General features: G+C 33.8%; 1 protein-coding gene across 2 annotated transcripts; it reads right to left on the minus strand.

Annotated features, from left to right (window-relative positions):
- Positions 1 to 147: 147 nt before the first annotated feature.
- LOC100253299 (uncharacterized) lies at positions 148 to 20,377 on the minus strand. 2 transcript variants are annotated; one of them, XM_019219532.2, is made up of 16 exons: positions 20,172 to 20,377; positions 18,238 to 18,288; positions 17,820 to 17,901; positions 16,590 to 16,743; positions 13,248 to 13,386; positions 12,235 to 12,700; positions 11,847 to 12,030; positions 10,651 to 10,752; positions 10,166 to 10,495; positions 10,001 to 10,084; positions 9,706 to 9,864; positions 6,839 to 6,922; positions 5,547 to 5,684; positions 3,977 to 4,089; positions 2,219 to 2,382; positions 148 to 477 (listed from the first exon to the last, which is right to left on the minus strand). In XM_019219532.2, exons 2-16 carry the CDS (start codon positions 18,278 to 18,280, stop codon positions 374 to 376), a joined length of 2,346 nt encoding a protein of 781 aa, XP_019075077.1. In that variant the 5' UTR covers positions 18,281 to 18,288; positions 20,172 to 20,377; the 3' UTR covers positions 148 to 373. The 2 variants fall into 2 exon arrangements, with proteins under 2 accessions (XP_019075077.1, XP_059592533.1); XM_059736550.1 differs by having other exon boundaries at positions 19,942 to 20,273.
- Positions 20,378 to 22,255: the final 1,878 nt, after the last annotated feature.

Below are 22,255 nucleotides of genomic sequence, written 5' to 3' on the forward strand. Positions count from 1 at the left end.
AGCCAACCCATTGGAAAACAAAAATCAGTGAATTATTTTACTACTTTAGCTGACGGCTAATCATTTGGCATCGGTTTTAGATTGCCCCTTCGAAAGTAAAGATGAATAATATAAAAGGGAAAGTGGTCACTGGGAAAGGAAATTACAGAAATGAATATGCACACTTTCTTCTCTTTGCTTTTCTCATTCTTTCAGTGAAAAGAAACAAGTTGGTATTACAGTTGTTATTCCACTCAACAATTCAACTGCTCAAGTCGAGTGATCATTGGCACTTATATAAAATTTTAATGTAAGGCAACCATCCTATTAAACTCAGGTACTTCCATGGATTACTAATAGAAGACAACCTTTACCATGGGGAAATAGACAGGTGCTAACGTTTTACTTTCTTACAACTCCTTGAAGGTCCCCTTCTGAGCCTTTTTAGCACAGTTGTGACATCCTCCGGAGTCTGACTTGAATCATCACCACTAATACCTGCAAATCACAGATAAATCAACCCAGTGACCATGTATTCCAGATTAGCGTTTAAGTAGCCAGGCAAACTATTGATTTTATCAACTCCAAAACCTCATACCATAATCTTTATTACCATGTTTTCTTCTTAATTTCCTTGATTACATCATTTACATCCATTATTTAGTCTTGCTGTTTAAAATGACTTGATTTTTTTTATTAAAATTTGGGCCTTGTTTGACAACATTTTTGAAAGGTGGTCTCAAAAACAACTTTTGAAAATAGGTTTTAAAAACAATTTACAATTTATCTACACAAATAGAATTCTGTTAGGAAACTTAAATATGGAAAAACAGTTTTCCTAGCTTATTTTTTATGAGAGCATCGAACACTTATGTACAATGTAAAGTTCCCATAGTCTTCTCCATATTTTCAATCTTTGCTCATAACACTATGCAAAAACCAACTTAAAACTCCTCAACTTTGTTTCTAAATAACAACCTGTTTTCAGAATAAATTCACATAAAACTATTTTCCATCAAAAGTTTGTTAAACACGTTTTTTGAAGCTGTTTTCATGTACATGTCAAAATAGGGCCCAATCTTCCACTCTCCTTTTCCCAAGAGGTGGATTACAACATGTACACCAGGTTGAGAGGTGAGAGGCCTCTAATAAAATATCCTTAGAAGTGAACCTGTTTCTCCAAGAAAGAGCATTGCTTGAACATAAAATGGGAGACAGTCTAAATTTCAAAATCAATTTTATGGAGTCCTCATAAGACTAGTTTAGTTCAATGGTAAAATGCCAAGCAATCAAAGTATCTAATGGCGAGATGTCCATAAAATAAGAAAAATACAATAAGGATATTAACAAAAATTAGTGGCAGGAAGAAATGATACAGAATAATAAATGGATTTATGAAAGCAGCAAGACCATAAGGAGCTCTTAATGCATGTTATGTGAAAATTACCCTACTATTTTTTTCTTGCATATTATTTGGCAAAGATTGTTTTTCCTTTATAAGACATTCCACAGGCAGTTCGAAGAGGCACTCATGCTCTGTTGAGTAACTTTAGGAGGATTTTGAAAGAGTAATAAGGTTAAATTCATATAGGATAACTGTGCGTATGGCAATTCTTTGTCTAATCTGAAAGGAGAGGAATGTTGGGATGTTTGTTAATAGATATCCTAATCCTTACCAGAATTTGAGATATTTTTTGTGATGAAAGCGGAGAGACAATCCTAGCTTTTATCAATTAGTGAAAGAAAAATAAAAGGCTCATTTACTGGCTGAGCAAGTATATGGTTACCACCATAAGGGATCACTATTAACCCTCCTTGGTTTTCAGGGAGGCCATCTTGCATGGCTTTATGGGTGTGGTTCTTTGTGTAGGTGTGTACCAGTTGTGTGTATTGATTAGGGAGGATATCGCTCTCATCATTCCATTGTAAATATTTTGTTCTCTTGGTGAATAAAAGTTTTTGTTCCTAATAAAGGATGATAATAATATTGCCATCCATTTTCTTCCTACTGCTCAATGAAATGATTGTTTGTAATATGACAAAAAAAGGAAACCAAGATGGTGATAGATCCCATAAAATCTCAAAACATGCAATGAGACCCATAATCAGCAAGCACTAAAGTTGCATATTCAATACATCGGTCATTATTGAATAAAACAACATACTGAACTTTTTTACAAGAATAAGTATTTCTAAATTTAAGGATATAGAGAAAGAAAGAGAAGTCTTGATGACTTACTTTCCAGTGAGCTGGTGGAATGTAAGATTTGCACATTGTCACACTGAACAGGCTTCTGTGAGGGATCACAACCAGATCGTTTTGCAGACACTGTAATCACTCCTCGTGCAACCTTTTGTTCAGGAATTTCACACAGTCCATTGAAAGGCTCCATGTAACAAAACCTGTTAAAATGGAAATTCTAATCAAATGAATATAATATAGCATTCACTGCAAGAAGCGATGCAAACATATTTATACTGCTGTATATATATGTTTGAGCAATGTACTGAAGCCATTTAGAGTCGAATAATATGTGAACACCAGGGAAAAGGTATCCTTGACAGGAAAATGGCCACATAAAAACTTTAATATAAGATGTGTGCTGTGTGTGTTCAGATGCAGTAAAACTGCAAAAGAGTAGTTTGTTATCATCAATGACCGTACAAGGCTTTCATCCTTTATTCCATCAGTGTCCCATTAAAGGTACAGTAGTGAGGTGTGAAGAATAGAATTCGTCCTTTATCTATATGTTGTCCAATAGAAAGATTGTGATTAACCTATAATAGTCAGACTTCATTTGCAAGAATTCATATTGCTTGCAACAGCTATTATGAGTGGATATAACCCCTGTCATTCCCATTAGCCTGGTACACATTGTGTGCACACACCCTAACATCTTAACAGCTTAAGCTTTCAGGAAAGTTGGTAATTTAATATGGTACTAAGTTATGGTCAACTAGGGTCTCAAATTAAGCTTTTAGGAAAGTTGGTAGCTTAACAATCTCATCACATAATATCAAGGAAATGTGACAAAGTTTCCCTGAATCAAGGTATTTGATCACTTCACTAATGGATTGCTTTCAACAGCTCCTATAAGTGAATATTATTACCCGGGCCATCTCATGACCTAATATCAAGGAAAACATGACAAAAATTCCCTAAATCATGATATTTTTTCACTCCACTAACATAACTTTATCAACAAAATGAGGACAGATATAGAGTAAGGTTTTAAGGATCTGGGAAATGGTTCCAACTAAAGTGCCTTATGTTTAGTCTCAGACTTAAGTTTAAACCCCACATCATTATGTTATTTTCTTTTAGAAAATGTGTCTATATATATATATATGAAACAAATAAAAGACAGTGAATAAGTGATTCTCCTCTAATCTTTTTATTTTTTATTTTTAATCTAAAGTACTTCATAAATATCTAGGGCAACAACTTAATACCAAGCATCACATTAGGCATCCTGGACACCCAATTGATAATTCTGCCCATATATTACTATGATGGTGGGTTTAACCATCCAATCAATTGGTTCCACTAGGCCTTCTATACCAAGACAAACTCAGTGGCCAAATTGCACTTCCAACCCTCCAGTTGTGCATTGCAAGTACAAGTTGAAATGAAGCACCCTTTCAACCTCATAAGTTGTAATGACCATTGAAACCATAAAACAAAATTTTATAGGGGACAGGTAAAGAAAAAAAAAGCATTCAAAAGTACCTCAAGTTGTGGAATATGGAGCAGTCAAACACAACTTAAAAGAAATAAAAGATTAGTTAAGCACAAATTAAAAGAAATAGAAAATCTCACACCTTTTCCCAATATAAGTTCATGACTGAGAATTATAAAAATAACAAATTATAGATCCAAATGAATAATATCCAAGTAGGACAAACAAAGTACCCTGCATACAGAGGTAAAGCCCAACATAATTTCATTTTCCAACTTATTTTAAATAAACTAGATATTTGTAATGAAAATGAATACCACTCTTGAGGCAAGTCATTAGCCCTAAAACCAGAGCTTAGCACCCGCCACTTCCTACACTTGTCACATTGTACCCATTCGTGGTCAGGTTTGTAGAGATTATTTCCCTTTTTCTGGAGGAAAGAAAATGTGTCAATAGAGAAATCTAAGTCATATTACCATAGAAGAAACATATAAGACTAGTTCAACATAGTAGATTGACGGTTCTGATGCAACAACCTAACTAAAAGCAGTTAACTGAAATCTAATGTGGAGTTTATTCAAAGAACAGACATACAGTCGATACAAAGCTGCAAGCTTAGTGGATGCAGGACTTTTTCAATTATCATTTGAAAATTTATACTTCATATGGTAGGTAAGTGTAGCAATGTTACCGGCATAATTGTTCTCATAAATCATATCATGTATCATTTTTCTAGTTTTCCATATTGTAAACCATACCTTATTGTGCATCATGAAGTTTGTTTACATAATAAAAAATAAATAGAAAAAATATGCATCCATATACAACATATGTATGTATGATACGTATGTATGTATGATACGTATGTCTGTATGTATGTATATTGAGAGCATAAAGTATGGAGTAAAATCTAATCAATTTCAAGAAAAAGAGTAGAATTTAAAGAGTTAGTATACATTTAGCTATGCCATACCATACAAAAATAATGAATGTTAAAGAGTTTTGAAAAGTTCAACTTAATCAAAGATGATTTTATTGCGTAGGTTAATCATAAAATCCATAATCAAAGATGATTTTATTACATAGGTTCATCATAAAATCCATAAAAATAATTTTCTGAATTAAAAGTCATAGATGAAAATTATTATTCCCTCAAACTAGTTACTTCGTAACTGGTTATTATTATTATTAGTCCATACTTTAAAGGCTTTAAAGAATTACCAGCCCATTAAAAAGAGGTTCTGAAGAACTACTACATTTGGCATGGAGAAGATCCCTCAAACTAGTTACTTAGGAAGGTAACTAGTTCATCTGGCCTCCAGGTCTGGTTGAGAAAAATTCAGTACAGGGAACATCTAGTTATCTTACTTCCATAATGCAACTTTGCCCTAGAAAAGGATTATTTCTTTACCAAAATCAAGTCATGGCTTAATATTTCAATGAAACAATGATAGTCAAATAGAACCAAAATAATACCAAAAAGTAAAGTTTTAATGAATTAACACACCTGGCCTGGGGTATTATTATCACATGAAATCCAGAAAACAGACAAAGATTTGTAGAACCTGAACAGGTTTGCCTAGTTGGAGATACAACCAACCAAGTTGGATTGTGTTTTAATCAAGAAAAACAAAGAATTTAAAGGTCTTTTTTCTTTTAAACAATTAATAAACTTGTTGATTTTTATTCATATTCCAATTTTTGAGGATATGATTAACAAGAATAGGAGGTTTCCTAAAATAAATGGTATACTTCTTAAATAATTAGGCAAAACCTACAAATAAACCAGTAACTCAAGTGGTTGAGGACATATTGTGCAGTAAGTAAACATGGCATTATATTAAGAGAGAAACAACTTCACTGCAATGGGTAGATTGAGTGAATTACCAACTGAAGAGTATCAAAATTTGTGTCCCAGAATTCATCAGCTTTGCTACCTAGCCACTCCTCAAGCCGAGCATAAGGTTCACAGTCCTGAAATCCTTGCTTGTTGCTATGCACCCAAACATGACCATTTCCATCATTCTATACCAGGAAGAAAAGAACCAAGGCTGAAATGCAGTAAATGGACAGAATAGTTTTATTACAGATATAAATGACCCACATAGACAAATAAATATTAGTAATCTAACTACTGTTTAGATGGTTTATTAAGAGGTAAACTTCATGAGATTGTCAAAGTATTAGACTGCAAAATGTCTTAACAAGCATAGATATGCATATGCATACAAGTAATATTAGTTACCCAACTATTGTTTAGATGGTTTATTTAAGAGGTAAACTTTGTGAGATTGTCAAAATATTAGACTGCAAAAATGCCATAACAAGCATAGATATGTATGTGCGTATACAATTGCATAGTAGTTAGTGCCATGATTGCTAAAAATAATTATGACACAAGATACATCATATGACATGATACATTTTTCACAAATTATGATGTACCCAAATGTCCACACCCATTATTGAGACCCTTTTAGCTGAGCTTCTGTATCTTAAAATTTGTTCATATGAAGGATCAAAGTTTGACAGACACCCAAACCCGACTCCCACACTGGAACTGATGCAATATAGCTGTCCACAAAAAATACATAGTTACACTTAAGTAATACTCATAGTTTCCCTTTTAGCATTTTGGCTACGGACTAATGGAAAGTTTTAGAATAATAGCATTTATTAGCAAACTAGTTGGAACTACAAACACCAAAATAATACTTCTCAAATCAATGAATTTTACTTTTCAGATTTTATCTGCATTAAGACTCATCTTTTGCCAAGTTGTTAACTTGGTTCTTCTCTGCTATTTACATATTTATGATATTGATAAAAGGCAATATGTTCTCCTATGCCTTTAGTATCTTTCTATATTTTTTTGCTTGCCCTATAACATGTTTCTTTTTTGATAAGCAAGGAAAGCAATATATTAAAAAGAGCCAAAATAGGGGTGCACAAAGTAATTCTTAAATCATCAGTAATCCATTAAGAACTTCGTAAATCTTTCTTGAAAATCTTTCAATTAATGAGGATTTGAGAGTTCAGGTCAAGACTACACAGCCTCATTTGTTCAATAAATTACCTAGATCTCACTAAATCTACAACAATTAAAATTTGAGAGTTCGGAATTCAGACAATTAAGATAAGTTCTTGAAGCAATTACTACTTCCCAGAAGAAGGTTTACCATTATATCAGTAACATCTATAACACCAATTACACCCCGACCCATATCTGCATTGTGTATCATGCCACCAACTCTCTTGTAACCCTACAGAGGACAAACAATTGAAAAGTTGATTAAAAATCGTGAGATCGGATGATACATATAGATAAATGAGTTGACAATCTTTATGGAGAAGTAAAGAATTAGTAGAAAAAGGAATTTCAAACAAAGTAATAAATTTCAGAAATCAGATGATTTCTATGGTATATTCAAATGTTTCCTGCAATACAAACTTTAAAAGTCCAGAAGTTACACTTTTAATTTTACAGTCCTATAGTTACAACTCAAATAACTCAACAAATCTTGACTAAACAAACTGAATTCTAAGTCTCAATTTTGTTTGGAGGTCCTACATATCTTTTCAATCTAGTTGTTAGTGGCTTTAAACCTCAATCCTATCAAATCCAAAAGTTCTAATCACAAACATGTGCAGATATATTAACAATATTTTTATCAGAAACAACTTCAGAGATATTAAAAATCTTCCCATCCACATCTTTTTTATGGCGATTTTTTATATAGTTACCTGATTACAACTGGATGCCTAATGGTAAACATTTGATAAGACCCTGGCAAAGTAATAGAGGTCCAGTAGCCAAAACATTCAGTGTGTTCAGCTTAGCAAGTACATATTCCCACACCTAAGGAGGCCCTATAACCCCCCTTCAAAGTTGTGTCTGTGGAGGGGGTAATTATAGCTGGTGGTGCAAAACTAAACCACCTGAGCCAATGCTCAGGATGCACCTCTAGAAGCTCCTCAAAGGTGCTCTTGATGGCAAGGGTCCTTTGTGGGAAAAAATCGTAAGAAGGCATGGCGAGCAGCTTACTTGTTCATTTTTTGGATAATATAAAAGGAAAAGAATCAAAGATCATTTGAAAATGAGGAGCATTCTGACTAAAGAAAGAAAAACATTTTTATTAGTAATATTTTATTGTGGCCTAAGGTGTACATAGATGGGGGTCCAATGTCTTTAATTGATTTTATTGATCGGTTGGGATCTCACTAAGTGAGGGGTTTTTCTTTTGTAGTTCCCTCTTTTTTGTTGCACCTTGTGGTGACTAATGTATACATCCCATGTACTTTGCTTGCTCTTTTTGGTGCTTTTAATATACTATTCTCATGTTATTTACCTATCAAGAAAAGGTGCTCTTGATCCACACTCAGATAGTTGACACCAGACTAGATCACCTTTACCTGGCTCTAGTATTGTTTGAGGGTTTAGTAGCTAAAACTTAAAATTGGAATAGGGTGAAGGTCTCTTGTATCTTAGGTAGGTGGAGGTGCAGGTGCATGGTGAGGGTTATGTGGTAGCAATGCATTTGTAAAGGCCAACTTGTAAGAATTGTGGCTAAATGAGCCTGGCAGACCTAGGTTGTAGGCTATAAGCCTACATCCCAGCAAGTTTTGCCCATCCAATCCTTATAAATAAAGCCCAAATGGCTCCTTTAGGCCAATTGACCTTTTACCCGAGATCTCACTGCCTTTCTTCATCCACTTCTCAAGTTCCGCCATTCTTCAAGATTGGCACCTGTGCTATCTCAGTGGCTTTATGCGACCTGCCTCTTTCACCTAACAATTGTAAGTGCCGTACTAGCTTAAATTGTTGCTATAGCTTTGGAAAATGATGGAAACTAGTAACAAAAACATGAAACTTTTATAGAGAAACTTACACATAATTTAAAACCAATATTATGAGTAAAAGGTATACATGACAAGTCTCTGGTGTGTAAAGTGCAAAAAATGCACTATTCAGACAGAATGTATAGTGTTACTGCTTGCTTTTAAAATTAATATGTCCTTCTATGGAGAATTCATTAATTTCCTTTCCATATTTTCTTTTTAGTTTATACTAACTGAAAAAAAAAAAATCAGAATAGGGATTTTTATTTATAGGCAAAGATCAAATCTATTAAAAGTGCCAAACAAAACAGCGCACAAAAGTATATATGGTGTATATAAAGATGCCAAAAGGCCATACAAAGTGGAGATAGACAAAAAACAATATTCTCTCCGTACTTAGAGCTCAGTCAATCAATGAAGTCCACCATGGACATTGAGTAATCAGGAATAGGGATTGATAGAAATAGGGTGTTTTCTGAGACAGGACAAAACTTTCACAACCTCTATCAAGAGAACAGAAATCTTTCCCTAAACCTGCAGCATGCTGCCTCATGGGAGCACTTTCTGCATCAGTTGTAGTTAGTTGAATGTGTTTCATGCAACTTAGCTGCATATACAAGGGGGCTTTAAGTGCCCCACTTGTCTAGGTTAAAATTTTGGGAATTAATAGCTTCTCCATTTCATAGAACCCCCATGTTGCAGTTAAAAATAAAAATAAAAAACACATCAAAATGTAATTGGGATTCTTTTTTTTTTTTTCTTTTCTTTTGTCTGTCTTTATTTTTTAAGTGTTTTGTCCTGTTAACAAAACAATTAAATCCTTGGATAGAAAGAGCATAGCTGGATATCAGTTCATTTCAAGCTATACCAATCCCAACCAGGAAGCAATTTAACTACACATTTATCTTGAAGGAAAAGAGATTAATTTCGCAAAGATAAAGAATTCAATTTTTCACTAGTATCTGTATCACCAGTGCTTCCAAGGCAAAAGTTCAGAAAAAATTCCCATTTCAAATTAAGCATTACAAAATACAAAATGTATCACTGCTGAAATAACCAGAAAATTATTGAAAGACATAATCGCACCATGAAGCTGATTGATAATTCATAATTTTCTAGGTGCAACAGAGTAGTACAAGGTAAAAACTAATGCCCAAGAGCAATAAAATATTAGAAGCGTGCAATTACATGTGAAGCTGAAACTCACTTCGATTAAGCGGCCATGCCAATACAAAAATATTCCGCAATTTGCCTGCTCCCATTCTAATTGACAGCGACCAAGAGTTAGTTGAACAGGTTTTCCCATGACAATACCATTCTCTATGACAGTATTATTCAAAGATTTTGCCAATGGTCGGCTTTTAACCTGTTCAGACATTAAAACTAACAATAAAACCAGATCTCACACACACACATATATATATATATAAAGACTAGATCTCAAGAAACCCAAATGAGGTCAACCATCTAAGCACAATAAATAAAAAAAGAAACACAGTTACCAGTGAGCCCTGAATAAAAATCTTCATCCGTGGATTTAAGAAGATGACTTCCAAATAAGATCGAAGTGAATAGTCTAAAGGCACCTAAAACCAAAGAAGAAACAAAAAGTAAATGAAACTATTGCATGAATGTCTTATATAAGTATCTTGAATAGGATGTTCAACCTTTTGACTGATCTGGCCAGGACGAGATTTGACCCGTCTGGAGCGAATGAATATGTCGCCTTGGTAGAAGGAGCTCCCACTACTCATCCCATTATGCCATTCCAGACAATAATCTGAGCCCCATTTATCCAAATTCCATATGTATATTTGTGTTCCCGTACCTTTTTCACAAAACAACCCTGCTTTCATGCCAATGGAGTACTTATTAAATGGTGAAAATTCCCTTATAGCTTTCAAGTTATACTTAGCAAAAGCTTCAGACTGGATACTTTCATCCAGTTCCATAAACTGCCCTTGTCTGTAGTAGCTCACAATTGGGATCTCCAGATTCTGCAGCATTGAAATGAAGTAAAAGAAGAAGACAATCAAAGCTAATAAAACATAAAGCAGTAGCCAGAAAAACAAAACAAAAAAAAAAAAAAAGAGGAAAAAAATGGAGAAAAAAATCCAAATCCAAATCACAGTCCTCGGTAGCAGTAGTATACATCTTTTCCTTCATTTAAAGATTGTGAAAGAAAAGCTATAGATCTGGAACTACTAGTCTGGGTAAGAACGAAAGCATCCCTGCCAAGTCTCATTGCTCCAGTCTGACAAATCAATATCCAAAATTAGCACAATGGGAATCATGCAATATTCATGTTATCTAAAAACTGTTAATGCTGAAAGTGTACACACTTTTGAAACCCAGAACTAGAGAAGAAGAAAAAAGCAATTATTTTAAACTTCTCCTTATTTCATTTGTATGAATTCCCAGAATAAGAGGGAAATGGAGAAATTTTTAGACAGCCTTCTCTCCAGAAATTCTCGTCTAAATAGTTTAACTCAAGAAAAACATTCAGCAGAAGCAGTCCTTGAACCATAACAGAGTAATTTGTATGAATGAAAGAAACCATTTTCTTTTTATTGATCTACTTCTGTTTACTTTTCCATTTAGAACATTTGTTTGTGTTTATTTTTGCATTTAGATCATTTGTTGTGTATTCTAATTATGTGCTTCTGGCATGCAATAGTGGTGGTGATTGACTGGGGTTGGTGTTTTTCCAGGCATCTAAGACCCTGTTTGGATTATCTTTTTGGAAGGCAAAGTCTCTTTTTGATCTCAATAAGAGCTTTTATGCATGTTAGGATGATTTTATTAAAAGAGCTTCTTGCTTAAGAAAAAGCTAGGGAATAAAAAACAATATTACTTCTTGAGGAAACTCTTTTTAGCTTGCAAGGAAAGTTGTTTAATGTTTAATGGAACTTCCATAATATGAAGATTGTTCCTCTGAAAGCATGGCTTCAACTTTTAGATAAAGCCAAAAATGAAAAGCTAGCCCAAATGAGGCCTAATTTGACCATGCATTTTGAGGCATCAAGACTAATTTTAAAATCCATACACACACACACACACATGGAACTCATTTAATGATCACACTGCACAGAGACATTGCGCATGTCATGGAGGCTATTTATATATCAACTCTCAAGGGACATAAGATAAATAACATAAATCATCTAAAATGCTGAACCAGAAATACATGAGTCCTGACTCACGGAAAAATCAATATTGATGTTATAAATTTGCACAACGGACAAGTAATTATCATATAATATCAAACCAAACAAGAGAATATCATTTCAAAAAGGCAGGAAGGAGGAGACAACTTTTCAAGCTCAAACATATAACAAACAATAGCACCTTAAATCCAATGCCAAATCTTCCAATATGATCTGGATCATCTGTATCAGGTTGTTTGTGCCCAAAAGAAACCATTCTAACAATCTCCTTATGGGTCATTCCTTGCCCATCATCTTTAACTGACAGCATTGGGATATCTTCACCAGCTTTCTTTGAATATATCATCTCAATAGAAATGCCCAATCTGTTGAATATGCAAAAACTATAAATATCCCAAGGCACACACGTAACACACACAAAATGCCACCTGATTGAAGAAATTACCATGTACTAGCAATACAATTTAGACTTACTACTTCAAAACAAGTTTAAGAATTCTAAGCAAGTAAAATAAAATTAAGAATAGTATAGATTAACTAAAATACAAAAAAAGTGCACATTAACCTACTTAGTCGCTTTGGCATCCCTGGAATTATCAACCAGCTCAGCTATGGCACCAAAAATCCATCCAGAATGAGCCTGACCAAGTGTTTTCAGGTAACTCGGATCTGCCCGTACATAATTTTTTTCTGAATGACCATCTTGCTTAACAGCATTGAGCTGAGATCTGGTATATGCTTGAGTTTCAAAATCTAAGGTATTGTAATCTCCAGTGTCCTGGGTAAACTTATTGTGAGGACATCTATCCACACTATTTGCTGAACATCTTCCTGTCTTATATGCATCTGATCTATCAGCAAACTCCTTGGCAGTAAAACAACTTGGTACAACAGTCTCCCCGAAAGGTGAGACAGGTCTACTGTTGATGCAAGCATTTGTAGATGTTGTGCTTGGTTGCATACATCTACGTGTTTGATTTGTATGTGATGAAGCCTCTGGAGATAGCAACTGTACGGGCTGGATCATGGTTTCATCTGCAACCGTAAATGAGGATAACCACAATAACTTAAGAAGTAGAATCCTCCGTTTCATATCTAATGTAGCTACTGATGATTAAAAGAGAAAAAAAATGCACATGCTATGCTTATTGAATCAAATAAGCATCTAAACTCCAGCCTTAGGCCAAATGTCAAAAACATAAACTCTCTGTGTGTGTGGATCATGGTTTCATCCACAACTATAAATCAGCATAAACCAATCACTTATGAGGTAGAACCCTCCATTTCATATTTCATGTAGCTAGTGATGGTTAAAAAAGGGAAAAAAAATATATATATCCACACGCTATGCCTATTCAAGCAAATAAGCATCTAAACATCCAGCCTTGGACCAAGTTTCAAATGCAGACACAGACAGACAAAATAGGAAAACCTTGGAAGTGTATGTTATAGGATTCTAAGGATGCAGAAAGACAATATTTCTCACATTCCAATTGAAGTGAAAATTTGGAATGGCCAAAGAAAATCAAGCACATGAAATACAACTTCCTGCCACGTAAAGGAAAAGAAGAGTTGGACAAACCTGATATGCCATTTGTTTTACTATCATCCACTTTGTGTACTTTCACCAACCTATATGCAACTACAGCATGGCTAAAATTTGAGCCTTCAGTGGGAGGAAGTATGTAAAGTTCATATAATTGAAATTTTGCCACAGCAACCTACAAAATCACGATATAAGTATTTCAAAGACAGAACCTTTACTGAAAATCTTAACTTGGTACACAATAGGAATTAACCTTCCTTCCCTTATCAAAACAGTTAAATAAAAATAAATATAGATTTATACTGTTTCCACAAAAGAAAAATGTATTTTTTAAAACAAAGACATATTAAAAAAAGGATGAAACTGAAAATTTAGAAAAAGGCAGAGACACCCAGAAAATAACTGAAGAGTAATATATAAGGTTAGAGTCATAGAACACCACCCTAGTTCCCACTTCCTATGCTGGTTGTCAAGATCTTTTTCACTCTCTCTCTCTCTCTCTCTCTTTTTCTTGTTTGCAAGAGAAAGGCAGCTCAGGAACATTGTTCAAATAGCTAAAGAGAAATATATATATATATAATTAGAATAACAGGCCATCACAACCACCCTATTCTCTCTCTCTCTCTCTCTCTCTCTCTCTCATACAAATGGGAAGCCATCTACATACCATGACCTACAAGACCCATAATATCTCTAAATGACAATAAATTCAAGAAAAACATATAAGACTCAATGAGTGACAAAGAAATTTTAAGATGACAATTAGAACAGATAGATGGCTATCTAATTTCACAATAGACACTAAAAATTGTAGGATAAGGAGGGAATTTAAAAAATAAAAATAAAATGCCATTTCCTCCTATGGAACTGCTAAGACACTCCTAATCTATTGTAATATCTCAACTCATATCCAAAATAAATGGGAATCTTATTGGATTCCACAATCCTACAAGAGCTATTATATCAAGAAATAATATGTGTATGTATATATATATATATATATATATATATATTTTGATAGGCATATATATATATATATATCATGTTAGAACATTTTAGATCACCTCAATCAAATACAGAAATTTTTATGATGACAATTTAGAACAAAAAGATAAGTACTTAATTTCATGATATCAGGTTAGAAATTGAGAAAATGTATCAGCAAGTAAGGACACCCAAGTTCTTTAGGATTCCCAACACCCTACTCTATTATTGAGCTCAAAATTTCAAGAGTCCTTATGCTTCTTTCCTTCCAAGACTCCAACTAATAACATCTATTTTTTATTGAAAAATCCCGATAAACGAAATTTAGTGAAAAATAAGGACATTAAGGATAAGGGGTCCTTCAAGGCAAACACGTGTGCACACATGCGCACACACACACACACAAACTATATATATATAAATTCATAAATATAATCTGATGGACAAAATTTAATGAAAAATAAGATCATAAAAGATGAGGTGTCTTTCAAGGCAAACACACACATATGTGTATAAGCAGCCCAACCACCAACCATCATATGCTATCCTCTTCGAGCACCTTACAAGTCCTAGTATCCCTCTTAGCCAAACCTGTCCATCTCCTGATTACGCAATCCTAGTACCAACTGAAAGAGGCATCAATGCCTAGAGAAAGATCTCAAGGCGCTCTCATCCCCTCAATCATAACAGGGACTTCTGTTACCCATGCTGGCCCAAGGAATAAAACTTCAGAAGTCCCCTTAAGCAAGAAGATTAGTTACCACCATGATAGCCACTTCGTTCAAGCCCTCCAATAACACTAAAACTTTTGCTTCAATGGCCAGGCTATTCCTCACAAGCTTAAAGAAGACAAGAAGCATGTAACCACCATGATATCACTTCTCTCAAGTCTTCAATAATGCTAAAATCTGCAACAATGGTCAGTCATTTCTTATAGAATGTGTAAAGCATGTGTCATTTCAACCTCTAATAAGTACATCTAATTGACCAGAGTTTCCTTAAAAATGGATAAAAACTACCCTTATGTTGGGGGGGTTTGGTGAGGCTGATATTTCCATGGATACAATCGATATCTTTCCCATGGCTTCTAACACAAATTACAATCCAATCCAACATAATTGTACTCAAAGACCAAAAAAAAGGTTGCTCAGTCCAAAGTTCTCTGTCAGGAACTCTACCAGTCCTCTCCAACCGAATAATGTAAATTGTAGCTCTAGTAGACAAACTCAGCACCCAAAATTCAGGATATCTTCAACAGATCCCTATGTGTTAAGTCAGAAAACAACCTTCAAATGACTCCAAAAACTAACTTCACACATACAACAATAATCACAGTAAATGATTAAGTAGTCAATGGCACTTTTAGTCTCATCATAAAGACATTGCTCTCTATGGAATCAAAATAAAAAAATTCATCTTACCGAAGACACCCACCTGACAAGCACAAAAAAATTGGCTTCAATAAGCCACATTAAGGATCTTACCTACCAAGCTATTAACTAAGCAACCATGTAACTTCTAAGTTGGCAGTTAAACACATCCATCAATCAACAATAAATTCCTGGGTTCCCTCTTTTCTCCACAAGGAAAAAAAAGAAAAAAAAAAACAGAAGAAAGATTCTTCATGGTTGCTTTTCCTTTGGTGAGTGAAAATTCTTCAGGGAACCTTCCTCAAACGCCTTGATATGTCACTGATTTTGTTTCAATAGTAAAACTTTAAGGTAATGCTCATACTTACATTTATCCATACAACAGATCCCATACTCCCTTGAGCTACATATTTTACCTTTCATCTTTCATCAACTCAAAATATTCTAAATCACTCTTCAATGATTAAAATGTCCTATGTTCTCTATTTAATGTCCTCATATAAAAAATGGAAGAGTCAAATTAATGTCCTTTATGTTCTTGTTTTTCCAATAGACATCCACTACAATGAAGCATTTGAAACCAAAATGCCCTCATCCTCCAAAGTTATCTTCTCAGCAATGACCCAAGAAAATGCCTCATAGTTTAATTTGAAAAGATTATACAATGTGCTTTTCTTTGAGGGAATGAGGAGTAAAATATTTTTGTTATCCATTCTTGCCCCAAATATGTTGATAGTCAATATTATTAAAAATTCCTGGAAATTAAACGAGTATTATGATTAAACTAAATTAAGATTTAAAAAATCAATCAAAAGGATAATCTGTTTTAAGTTTAACTTAGATTTTGAAAAAATTAATTACATCCACACATTTCAATCTCAAAAAATTGTATACTGTTCACTGGTACAATACAACTCCTTGTAAAATGAACAAGGCCCAAAAAGAGATAGTATAAGCTGAGGCGATCTTCAAATTCTTTAAGGTATATAAAAAATATACGAGAAATAAGATATTAATTCTTCACCATCATGTTCTTCTGAAGGAAACCCAAGAATATCCTCCACTCCCTCTGGTCACGAGAATTTTGAGGAGCAGGACGTAGAAAACAATGAGGTAATTCATTAAGAAAATGAATCGTCTTTTCTCTGACTATAGTAGATATGTTCCAAAAAGGAGGCCTGTAAAACATTTTATGATCAAAAGGCAAAAATTTTCATATCACAATCAACAGAATATACAAAATAAAAACCTCTATATTCATAGCTGATTCATGAAACTGATGTAGATGATATATCTAGAAGAATACAAAACAATACCAGGAAAATAAATAAAAAAATAATAACTTAAAAGATAGTAGGCCTCCACCCTGTTACAAGGGCAGGATGTTCCAAGTTTTCTGATATATTACATCATGGTTCACAGAATAAACAAAAGTTATTCATGCAACACCAAGCAGGAAATATGGAGAACCAATATATATGAGCTTAATCTGTTATTGAGATTTGAGATCTTACTCATGCAATGGGAAAAATGATTAGGTGAAATGAATAAAAATAAGAATTAACCCATTACAGGAGGTTTAAATGATGTAAGAGGGAACGAGAGAGAGATATTAAAGAAAAGGCTCATTGCACTTTTCAAGTATACTTGAACTGAGCACCTTCTCAACGATTAATCAGACAAGGAGTGAAGATCACAAGATATTACTGAAAAATTAACCAGATTGATGCATCAAATTAAGAACATCTTAATATTAGCATGCAACAGCAATAAAGAAACAAATAATCAACTACTTATATGCGAGAAAATAAAAAGTAAAAAAAAATATAGGTGCACCAACAAATGAATATCTTAATATAGGTGAAAGAAGCAAAGAAACTTTTAGAGTTATAATAAAACATATAAATAAAAATTGACACCGAGGCCAAGTTGGTGGTAATGTAGGACCAGACCTATGTCCTTCCTTTCCAATGGACAGAACACCAGATGTTGGGGGGAGGTTTGGGATTTATAAGGAACATGGCTAATGTCATCCTAACATGAGTACAACTCAAAAGGCATTCACAGCAGGGTTTGAATTTTTTATAATGTTAGCATATGGAAAAACCCAAAATGATGTTCCAGAATCTGATAGTCCAACAAAAGAAATGAAAATTAATCAAACTAAAAAAAGTAGACAACCATTAATTTCTAAAATAAGTCACCATAGACTACACCATAATAACTTGGATAATAACTGGTATAGCATGCATACATTTGAAAGGGTGGATTAAGGCATTGTGTCCGGCATATGGATTTCTGATCTTTTGTCAACATAATATAATGCGCCGAACCATCTGCAAGAATTAAGTGTTAGCATGATAACAAAAGTTCATAGAAGTAGGAGCTTTTACATGTAAAAATAATTTAGTTTTAAAAAGAACTACACAATAAGACGACTCCTAGTTTTGCAGCATTTTTATGCCAAATGCCTCTTATTGGGGGGTGACATTGACACTTCTGTGTAACAGTTATTGCATTTCAATTTTTCTAGGTTCTCCTATCTGAGGCTTGTGCCTACATCCTTATTGCGTGGAACAAAACCAACTTATATTGATATATTTGTCATTTCACTCATGCAACGATTATGATCAAATGGGGAAGGTAGGGATAAGAAAGGTAAGAACTAGCACCTTTTCTTGGGGGTTCGCCTAGGGTCAATAGTGAATCATCCATTTTCAAACCTGTCAAAATGAGCCACATGTCAGCAGAAAGATAATGCAACAAACTAGAAAAAAAAAAAAAAAGCAATCAAACTGATAGTAGAAGCTACAAATGTAGAACAGCATAAGCATTCCTTTTCCAAAACAAAGTAATTCATTTGATGCATGGGCGCATGTCCTCTTTAAGGACCTTTTTTCTGGGAGTTTTGACTCTATGGATTTGCTAACTCTTGAGGTAAAAAGATCTCAAAAGGGAGAATTCCAAGTAATCAAAATTGATGCAAGTTGTGTGAACACAAGATTTCAAATGTAAATGTGAATAAAAATGGACATGTGCAGATACCCCATGTGGTCTAACCTAATATGTTCGATTGTGTTAAAGCATGCCCATTGTAATGGTGAATTAAATTTCTGAATGGAGGACATTTGGCTTTAGATATTTCTAAGGTCTTGTTTCCTCCAAAAAATTCTTATTCAAAGTTCAACTCCAAGAAAGGACAGAAAAGAAATGTTACCCATCAAAAAATGAAATTGAAAGTTAACCTGGCAAATTGAAAAAAAGGGTAAATCCTACATTTGCTTAAAGATAATAAATTTTTAAGTCGCAACTTCAAATGGAATATAGATCAATAGTGACACACTTAGAATGGAATATAGATAAGTCGTGACACACTTTCCATTTGTGCTATCAAGGATCAATTTTCATCATGTAAGAAAATAATTTCTGAACCAAAAAACTATGATTACATATTGGCCACCTATTAGATGGAAAAATATACTTAGGCTATGTTTGGTTACCTTAAATTTTGAGGGAAAATACGAGGGAAAGAAATAGAAAGGAAAAGGAGACATAAAGAAAATGTCAAGAAAAATAAAAATTAGATTGAAAGTCAATAAATTATTTTTATGTACTATTTCAAACTCATTTCACATCTTTTTTCTCTTCTATGTAAAGAATAAATAATTTTAAAACATATAAATTTCTAACTAATTTTAATTATATTTGATTTTCTTTCATAACTTTTATAGATAAACCAAATATGAGAAAATCATTATCCATGAGTTAACATCATCAAAGAAACAACATTTTTCCATTCATGCCATCCAAATGGTTTGTTCATTCTTTGATAAGAAGCTGGTCTTTATACACTAGTGTCAGCTTCCATACATTAGAGTTACTACTGGCACATGGGGCTATACGAATTATGAACAAATCTATCTAAGGGAGGTTTTCATCTTCTTCTTTTGGGCTACTTTGACTAGCCATGGATTTTACTTTTACTTTTTTTTTTATATATATATTTTGTGATGGGGTTGCTTCTTCAACAAGTTTAAATGCATGAATACATTTAATTTTGTCTTTCTTATAAAAAATAAATAAATTAATTAAAAACCCTAAAAATGACTGGCAGCAGCTAACATTTAGCATTTCCACAACACTCCAAGCAAATCAAACTTAAAAACAAAAACCTAATGGCTAAAAATATACATAAACATTTTTAATGCGTAGAAGAAAGAAAGCCAACGGAAAAAGCACAAATGTAACGTCCTGGTCGAGTCTAAAAAACCCTGAACGACTGAACCAACCACAAACAGCATGACATGTTCGGACGCGAAACTCTCCATAAATAGAAAAAAAAAATTAAAAAAGAAAAGAAAAGAAAGGGAAGTAACTCCAGTACTTAGCCCCAAAGACAGCTTCTAATCGACCAAAACGGTGAGCATTGGGAGCACATCCACCACCGTCTTCACATGAATGAATGAATGAAGAAGGTTGGAGACTGTAATGTTAACTTAGTAGTGGATGAGATTGAGAAGAAGGAAGAAGCCAAACCAAGAATGGAGATGCAAGAGCGAGGAGTGATGGAGGGAGGGCGGAGAGAAGCGGTGAGAGAATGAGATACCTAGCCGCCGATGAATGCTCCGATGCCACCGGCGTTTCTGCTCCCCTTGCCGAGTTCGTGCTTCGTAGTCGCTTTCGCTCCTACTTGTAACTCGTAGTTGTAACCAACCCAGGTTTTGAACGTCACGTCGAACATTTTACATGTTACCCTCCTCGTTCTCCGAAATAACAATAATACCCCTGCCACCAACTCAAATGCATTGCAATAATGATATTTTTAGAGAATTATTTTTTATAAAATATTTTAGGATATAGTTCATTTCTAAAAACTATTTTTAATAATATTTATCTCAAACATTATTTGGATATCAAGATAACATACTATTTGATATTTAATAAATATTTTATAATATTAATATTACTTTTTAAAAAAGATTATAGTTTGACTTAGCCGGGCTATCCAAGTGGTCCAATTATTTTGTGAATTCTAGTTAAAACAAAATTAATATTTTTTTTCTTCTTTTATTTTTAATGGAAAATTGGAAAATTATTTTGAAAAGAAGAATTGGAAGCACAATTAGAAAATGGTTTCTCTAAGAAAAAGCTTTTCTTTTAGTTTTTACATGCTTTTTAATCTCGTTATTTTATTTATTTATTAAATAAATGAAAAATATTTGAATTGATTTGAATCGAGTTTGTTTTGAACTCAACTCTTTACTACGGTCAGGATCGGACAAAGAAAATAATAATAATATATATATATACACACGCTTCCTAATTTATGAAAAAGTCAAAGCTTCAGTTAAAGAAAAACAAGTTTTCATCTCAACATACCTCCAGTATCTTCACATCTATCTCTCAGCCACTATTGGTCTTCAGGTCCCAGGTTTAAGTTTGTTCATAGACAAGGAATTTGATGATTCTAAACTTTGTAGAACTATCAAAGAACCTATTCAGTACTAACAAGGCATTAAGAAGATGTTATACAACTACAATAGAAATTTCACAATCAATCGTGTATGCCTTGACTTGCAATATTACTTGTCAATCAACCTTCCTTTTAAGAATGAGGAATTTCCTAACTCCAGAATTACTTATGGATTACGGTTTAATTCATCAAATCATCTGCTCAAATCCAAGTCAAGCATCAAAGTTTGGAAGAAAGATGACTCTTGGTCTAGCTCAGGGTTTTAAAATAAACAAGAAATTCGCTGACGCCATTATCATCAGCAAAACTCCTAAGTGGGTTTCTAATGGCAGTCTTCTACCAGCTCAGCACATTGTTTCTTTCCATTATCAGAACAAAAGACCTACAAGGTTATCTTGCCCTCTACAATTTTCTGATATCTATGTTGAACCTCTTATTAATCAGATCAAGCATTGGAGAGCTAGAATTATTAGCAGAGATTTTGAAGCTTATCCAAAGAACATGGGATATCTCATTGTTGCAGATCCAATTCAACATATTTTCTACAGTAGGAGAATGGATCTTCTTCCAACTAAGTTTGTTACTAAAGATGTCAAGCTTCTGGATGAGCATCGTAAGGATTACACTCTACCTTAAGCACATTCCTCATGATGCTCCACCAACCAGACAAGTTTATTCTTTAGTTAAGCAATAAGAATGTGACTCCACAATCCAAAGAAGCCTGTCAGCCATCATCACTCGGCTGAAAGTAAGATTTTCATTGCTCTCCAGCTAAGTAGTATTAGCATCGAAAGCATCAAGCATGTGACTCCACAGTCCAAAGCAGCCTGTCAGCCATAATCACTCAAGCGAAAGTAAGATTCTTGATGAAAATGTCTAAAGTGCTACAGTAGAAAGTGACTTTCACTGTTCATTTTTAGGTTTTGAAGGCTTAGAAAATTCCTTTGAAAATTTGGGATTCCCACCCCACTGCTTAACTGTAAGGATTTTATAAATATGGCAGGTGGAGAATGCCAAATCCAAACTGCTAAATTTATCAGCATTGTGCTTGATTTTAACAGAGCCAATCAGGAGACAAAGCATTGTTTGCTTTTGAAACCCGTGTACGAATAGTAATCCCGTGAGTGAATAGTGAATAGTAAAAGTGAACAGTAAAAGTCACTTTCTACTATAGCACTTTAGACATTTTCACCGAAAATCTTACTTTTGGTTGAGTG

This window comes from Vitis vinifera, chromosome 4 (genome assembly GCF_030704535.1).
Source record: "Vitis vinifera cultivar Pinot Noir 40024 chromosome 4, ASM3070453v1".
In the NCBI taxonomy this organism is placed as follows: Eukaryota; Viridiplantae; Streptophyta; class Magnoliopsida; order Vitales; family Vitaceae; genus Vitis; species Vitis vinifera.

Bases quoted from the DNA above. Each gene is read 5' to 3' on its own strand.
- LOC100253299 (XM_019219532.2), bottom strand. From the start codon at position 18,280: ATGGATGATTCACTATTGACCCTAGGCGAACCCCCAAGAAAAG. The intron at 6,923-9,705 runs GTGAGTTTCAGC...TGTCCTCTGTAG, and splicing joins GGCATGGCCGCTTAATCGAA to GGTTACAAGAGAGTTGGTGG. The intron at 4,090-5,546 runs GTAATTCACTCA...TCTTTCCTCCAG, and splicing joins ATTTTGATACTCTTCAGTTG to AAAAAGGGAAATAATCTCTA.